Raw genomic sequence first — 7,698 nt, 5'->3', positions numbered from 1 at the left:
ATTATACATTTTTGTCCTGTCCTTTTTCTCGATAACTGACAATATTTTTATAACCTTGATATCCACACGCCCATTAGCTATACTAAATGAAGCAGAAAAAGTTCTCTTGATACAAAGTTGAAGATTTTGTGTTAGCTAATATGGAAGGGGATGGTGGTAATATATATGTTAATGATATATAATCATCGAATTTGGACAATCCACCGATCAGGGACAACATAGTTCCTTCATATTTTTTATTTTTTTTTAAATTGAAATTGCCAATGCATCCAATTAAAAACCATACAAACTCGGTATATGAAACATGTCTAATGTGCTTAAAATATGCCTCAAAATCATCTAATCTCCAAAACAGGACATCACGGCTTAACGCTTCTTTGAGACACCAACAGTCAGCCTATAGTCGTGGTATGCTGACCACGAACACGAAGGCCCCAGTAGTGCCTCAAACCCCGGTGATTACGGATTTTCTTGAGTCTCTCAGGATCATCCCTCAGCTTCATGTCAAGTTGATTGGATACAAGTTGAGAGAATTTGCCATCCTTGTAATCTTTCTTTCTGTTCAAAAACCAATCTGGAACCTTGAATTGACGAGGATTCGCAACCACTGTCATAATATTATCCAACTCTGCAGCACTCAATTTACCAGCCCTCATGTTCATGTCAACATCAGCTTTCTCACAACAAATGTTAGCAAATCGCCTGCCAAATATAAAAAAACCTAAAGAACTCAACCTCTAAAAAAAACCTAAAGAACTCAAATATAAAAAAACTGTAAAAGCAAAACTACAGAGACTGTGAAATTAAACAAAGACAAAACATAAACAAGTTACCAAAAGCAGGAAACATCAACTCCTATCTTTCTTTCCTCTTCAGCAAAACTAAAAATTTCATCATTGAAAGAGTCATTAGTATTCTTAGGGTTCCAAATTTTCAAAACAAAAAACTGCTATAAGAATGAACCAAACACCTTGATGGTTTTAAAGATCACATACTATACTTCATCATAGCTATTATAAACTCACAAAACCGTATGATGATTATGTACCAGAAAATGATTATCGTAATATGATGAAAAAACGGAGACCCTAAATTATGAAACAAGATTAACTACTACTAACTAATAAATAATCTTTGGCAAATTTCTTGATATTCAAGTTCCGAACATCATCAAACAAGCCTTTTACAGAAAAAATTAAATAAAGCAAACAATAATCATGATCGTCAAATACAGCTAGCCAAAAATATATCTACAAATATTATCATAATCAGATGCAAAGGGCTTGTCAACCTTATTTAATTGTTTAACAGGAAGAGCAAGTGTATGTTCCTAAACTCATACTTTTCTTGATTCATCAACTTGTCAACTCCACCAGGCCCCTTTGCTTGTCAACCTTATTTAATTGGTTAACAGGAAGAGTGACTAACGTGACCAACCCTTTTGTCAGCCTCCATAGTCACTCTTCCTGCTAAACAAAAAAAGGAGGTTGTTTTTCGTGAATACTTCTCTTGATGAGCTAATTGGTTTTTCTTTTTTTTCTCCTTCCATGTTTCTTATATAAAAAAAACAACTATGCTAGAGAACTTATAACCAAATTTCGATTATATAGACATACATAATTTTAGAACAAAAGAATTATTTGTAACAGAATTTTCTAGTTAGTGTATATCTTTTTTATTTTAGGGGAAGTTAGGGCATATCCTTTAATCAATATTTTATATGTATTTTTTTTATCAACAAATTAAGCTCTTTTACCTTGGGATTATTTGTAACAAACTTTTCTAGTTAGTGTATATATATATATTTTTTTTTTTTTGTGGTGAATCAGTGTGTGTATATCTCTTTTTAAGGGAAGTTAGAGCATATGCTTTAATCAATATTTCATATGTATTTTATTTCTGAAAGGATGTAATTTATTTTTTATTAAATAATTAATCTCTTTTCTGAGTTATATGTTACCTAGGGACTGTTTGTAAGAAACTTTTCTCTCGTTAGTGTATATCCTTTTTCCTGTTTGAGGGGAAGTTAGGGTATATCCTTTAATCAATATCTGTATATGTTTTTAATTTTTTAATCAATAATTAAGCTCTTGTGAGTTGTATCTTACCTAAGGATTATCCTTATATTTAAAGTTGAAGTACAACAAAATTTCATAATCGTCCTCTTTATAACTCATAATCTCCTTAATTTTATATGCATATTGGTTATTTTAAAAAAATTAATTTAATTGTTTTTTATTTTTTTTAAATTAATTATGGATAATGGTTATCCCAATTGTACCACTCTTCATTTTTCTAAGAAATAAGACTAACGAAAAAAAAAATCCCTACACAACTAACGAAAAAAAAAAAGAATATTTTTTTATCAACAGGAACAAATTATAACATTATTTTTAAAAAGAATATTTGTTCTTTTTATAAAATTCTTGTAAAACCCTTAAAAAAATTGTTTTAAAAAGAATATTATCCTCTTTTTTGTTGCGCTTAATTGTATAGAAAAGTATAGGTCAAATACATCTTTTGGTGGTTTAAGTTTGATAAAAATATAGGGTTAGTCGTTTAAGCTTTTTAAGTTTTAAACGGGTCCTTTAAGTTGCTAATGAAATGCATCATCACCCTTTCAAGAAACCTATTTGAAACTTAAAAACTTATAAAACTTCAAATAGGTGCATTAAATTAACAACTTAAAGGATCTATTTGAAACTAAAAAAAATCTTAAAAGATTTATTTGAAACTTAAAAAACTTAGAAGACTAACTTGATATTTTTGTCAAACTTAAAGGATCAAAAGAGATATTTGGTCTATCAACATTGACATATATTATGATCATATATATATATATATATATATATATATATATATATATATATATATATATATATATATATATTTGTGGCAAATAAAATTTAAATAACCTTTTTTGATAATGTCAAATATTGTTCATGTAATGTTGTTCCTATTTCGATGAGATTGAACTATTTTTCTAATTCATAATTTCTTGTTAAAATGGTGTTCTTCCTATTTTAAAAGGATAAAGTAAAAGGTATAAAATTGTAAATATAGTAATTTACATGAAGGATAAAGTTGGAAGTGAAAAAGCAATCCTGAAATCATATATCCCTTTGCATATAAGTATGCATAACTATTTTTTTTTTATGAGACTTAATAGTTAAGACATACAAAATGGTTTGATTTCAGACAGGCCTTTTGCCGATAAGGTTGTCGAAATGCCGGTGTCGGCTTGGATAAAGTTGCTTCGTACAGAGAAGTTGTGGTTCCTAACGTGAAGGGTACATGTGCAAAATCTTTTTCTCAAGTGTTGAGTAATCCGTGTGTTATCCCTCAGTGTTACATAAAAGTTTAGTTTGAAAGGATATGATATTGCTATCAAAATTCCTAAGGACGAGTACAAGGTTAATATTGATTGCGCCAAAATCACCTTTATTGAAGGCTGATTTTATCTAAAGGAGACCCTCCTCTAAAACTTGAAGACTTTGCGTGCTAAGTGAATACTCTCCGAAAGCCTTTGAGTAAACGGGGAATTGTTTCTTTAGGAAGAGGTTTCTATGAATTTGGTTTTTCTTCTATTGAGCATGTTTGTGCAGTGCTTACTTGGAGTCTAAAGCCTGGTTTTCTTAGACTTTTTGCGTGGTCTCCCGACTTTAATACGAACAATCACAAACAAACAACAGCGTAATGCTTGGTTCGTTTTCTGGAATTGCCTCAAGAATATTGGTGTCCTAATATTCTTTCTGCAATTGCTTGTTGTCTCAGAACGCCTATGTGTTTGGATGCTGCAACCTGTAGGGGGCGTTTGTTTGACGGTTTAAAATTTCATTCCTGGGATTAACCTTTCCTGGGAAATAATAATGGGCATCTTATTCCTGAGTATTTTTAGAAAATTGTGTTTGGTAAATAATTGTCAGATTCATGGGAATTGTTTGTGATAGTGGGTATATGGGTAGTTATTTCCATTTTAGTACCATTTACATGGGAATCTTTTATTCCCGCCCACTTTCTTTGGGAATAAAATCATGGGTAAGTGGAAGTTATTTTTTTCCTAGGAATTCTTTATTCCCGGGAGTTATTTTTTTAACTTTGTAACAGACATAGGAATCTATAATTCCAACCTCCATGTTCCTGGGAATAATTTTTTAAACCAGGAAACAAACACCCCCTAAGTGTCCTCTGGAGAGATATTTTGATCATTTTGCTAGAGTTTTAATTGACGTTGATTTATCTGTTAAAATAAGATATAAATTGTGGGTTGAAAGATAAGGTTATGCTTTTCTTGTTAATGTTTATTATGAAAATCTACCACTTTTTTGTTCGCATTGCCTAACATCGGTCATAGTTTTTCTAATTGCAAACTTGTTAAAGTAAACCAAGAGAAAGTGATGTTTCTAATTTGTAACTTTTATTAATTAATAATTTAAATTCGTATTGAAATGGTGATGTTTCTATTTTAAAGGGATTTAATATTTTTTTAATTGATTATTTAAATATTAAAGTGAATGGGATAAGATTGTAAATATAGTAGCCTTAATGAAGACTAAAGTTGAGAGTGAAAAGGTCACCCCAATATTCTTCAAAAAAAAAATGTTAATTTACTTTGTTCTTCCAATTGTCCTATTGAATCATGTGTTAATTTTAATCATGTGTAAGTGTCCCTTAATTCTTTTATAAATCAATAGGACAAATGTCATGATTCAATATAATCACATGTGTCGGTGTTACGTTGGTGTCAAACACTTACACGTGTTGGACATCGAACATGCCTTTGATCAGAAAAGTCGTTGTAGTCCATCATAGTGTTTTAGGAGTATGGATAAAGGAGTATGTTTATTGCTTATGAAATCTCTTATGAGCATTAGTTACTCCTCTGTATCTTGGATTTAAGTCACTTATATTACTTGGCATTACAATTTAAAAGGGCAGCCAGCCACAGAGACATTTGCTCATAACTGGGTGGAGTGCATTTTCAAACAAGAAAAAGCTTGTGTGCAGTGATGCTTCATATTGTGTAGTTTCTTATGTATTGTAACCTGAATTCTATCAAATATGAGTACTCTTAACCATAACTAACATTTTGTTGTTGAACTGTCACCTTATCATGCAAACCGGTGAGATGAAGATATCGTGGATGATCCCTTTGGATGTCGGCAACCAATGATTAGAGGTATGTATATGTTTTTGTTTTTGATAAAAACAAGATTATTTCTCTTATATTACAAAATGGTTTGATGAGTAATCCCCATAAATTTTCAGAAATTTCAAAACATAAAGATTTGCGTGTGTTTAAATCTCTCAAGGTTGGATTTATAAAAGTTTTTCTATTGACTTGGACTATGATTATCTTATTTACAGTACATATATGACATTTGAAGCTAGTGTCGTCAAATAGTAGCTATATTAGTTTGAAATTTGTGCACTTTTGAAAAATGGTTTAGATATTATCTTGATTATTTTTCTTCTTAGCTATATCAATTTCTTGAGTTGGTTTAGATTCAATTTATTTTATGAATTGTTTATAGGTGAATTAGGGTTCATAAGGATGGTTCACAATTGTTTCATTACCTTCTGCATAGTTCTAAATATGTAAGTTCTTCATCTTCTCTCATCATTTGAAAAGTTATAGGGATTTAGTGAAAAAGATGAAGCTAGTGCTCGTTAAGTGTTTGAGAACACTCTATTTTTGTACTTATACGATATTGAATAACATGGAAAATATGGGTGTTTTGGACAAAAAATTCAATCGCATGCAACCAAATTAATTATATATTATATTCAATTGAATGAATTCTACTATATCAAACTGTCAATAAAATTACCTATTTTTAATAGGAAAAAATTAACTTTGAACTTTTTTATTGGACTAAATACGAAGCATAAATGTAATTAGATGTGCTGAAGCTCTAGCGTCGAAGTTCTTTTGCCAATAAGTCGCGCATCTTCTCAAGTTTCTCTTTATCAGGAATTGTAGAACCGATTGAAAAAAGCAAGCACAACATAGGAGAAATCTCATTTTGTTGTGTTTGTGTCTGTTGCATTCCTTGAGGAGGAGTCTCACTTTGTTGCTCGACTGAAGGAATCTCATCTTGTTCAACAGCGAGAGTGACTAGTGTGCCATTCTTGTTTAAGGTTGTGTCATGTATGCTTCTTCTCTTTTTCCTCTTCTCTATATCTTTCACATTTTGGTGGATAAAGTATTTTTGGGCATGGCTAGCAATTTGAATTGGAGTCTTTGTTACCACAAATTCTTTTGAAATATCTTTCCAACGTCCCTTGCCATATTTTTCTATCCCCTCCAGAAACAACCTATACATCACAAATTATAGATTGAATGTGAAATATTCAAATTCAATTAAATAATAAAGAAATTAGGTAACTATATCTTGGTATGTACCCAAAACAATGCAAATACTTGCATTGATTTTTTTTCCTTCTCTATGCAACCTTGAAAGATTAATTTGTAACATTTTTGTTTTTCTAGAACTGAATTATTTCTTATATACATCATACAAACTAAAAAGCTATAAATGTGTTTTTTTATTAATGTATTGTAAAATACATATCGATTGGTAGCTACAAGGATGTTGATCTACATGTTGTACGAATCGAGAATTTTCCACTTCTCTTGTCTAAAATAAAAATATAATACTTCATCTAATAACTTAAATTGAAAAGAATATATTTAACTTAGCTTCCAAGAATAGATTGAATACTTACTTGTGTTCACCTTCCGTCCAATGTACCCTTTCCCTACGCCCTCTCTTTGCTTCATGACTTCCTTCTGGCACTGACTCAGCTTGAACTAAGTTAGCTTCATTACTTCCTTCAGGTACTGACTCAGCTTGAACTGAGTTATTATCATTAGGGTTTAGAATTGCGGCAGCATGACCCGACTCAATGACATCAGTGTCGAGATTCTCTTGTTGTTCCATGCTATTCTCAGAGGGATCTTGAATTGAAGTCCGCTCATTTAAATCAATATGATGAGGTAATTGTTGCACTTTTCTTCCTTCCATGTTCCTATAACCAAAAAACAAAAAAAAAAACAACTATAAAAACTTAAAACCAATTTCATCAAATTAAAACCATGTTAGATACTAAAATCAAAAGAGCACAAAGAATACTCGAGAGTCGAGACCATACATCAAAGTAAAGACGACGGGGGATTGATAAAACCACAAAAAAGGAGGAGGAAGATTGGATTAAAAAAAAAAACAGCAAGTATGCATCAGTTGATAGATTCTCTCTATTGAAAATTCTCTATAATTTTCTCTATTGAAATCTCAACCATCAGACATACCAGAGAGAGTGTGGAAATTAACTTATAAAGAAAAGTAGTTTTATATATTAACGGTGGAGATTGAAAATTAGAAAAACTGAAAGAGAATCCAAATCAATTATTCCTAAATAAGTAAAGTACTTAGAAACTTACTACGTGTACTGTCGCCAGTGGTCACTAAGAAGACACTTGACGTAAGTCAAAACTCTGGATTGTATCTATGTATGATTTACGGTTCTTTTTATATGACCTAAAATCAGCAATTTTGTTACCATATATTTTCTTTTTTTTTTTTTACAAGTTAGTAATTGGGTTACCCTTTAGACAATTACACTCAATAAAATTGAGTGTACCGGTACACTCATATGTTAAATGAATAGTTTAATGAGTTATTTTTTTTAGAAAAA

General features: G+C 30.7%; 1 protein-coding gene and 1 pseudogene across 1 annotated transcript; both read right to left on the bottom strand.

The window, feature by feature from the left end:
- Positions 1–276: 276 nt before the first annotated feature.
- LOC11416948 (40S ribosomal protein S18-like) lies at positions 277–1,455 on the bottom strand (annotated as a pseudogene).
- Positions 1,456–5,915: 4,460 nt separating this feature from the next.
- LOC11416947 (transcription factor SRM1) lies at positions 5,916–7,028 on the bottom strand. Its single transcript, XM_003612619.1, has 2 exons — positions 6,730–7,028; positions 5,916–6,318 (listed from the first exon to the last, which is right to left on the bottom strand). The coding sequence occupies exons 1-2, from the start codon at positions 7,026–7,028 to the stop codon at positions 5,916–5,918; spliced, it is 702 nt and encodes a 233-aa protein (XP_003612667.1).
- Between the last annotated feature and the right edge of the window lie 670 nt (positions 7,029–7,698).

Source organism: Medicago truncatula, chromosome 5, assembly GCF_003473485.1.
Source record: "Medicago truncatula cultivar Jemalong A17 chromosome 5, MtrunA17r5.0-ANR, whole genome shotgun sequence".
In the NCBI taxonomy this organism is placed as follows: domain Eukaryota; kingdom Viridiplantae; phylum Streptophyta; class Magnoliopsida; order Fabales; family Fabaceae; genus Medicago; species Medicago truncatula.
The sequence above is the reverse complement of the archived record's forward strand: the minus strand, read 5'-3'. Positions and strand labels throughout refer to the sequence as shown.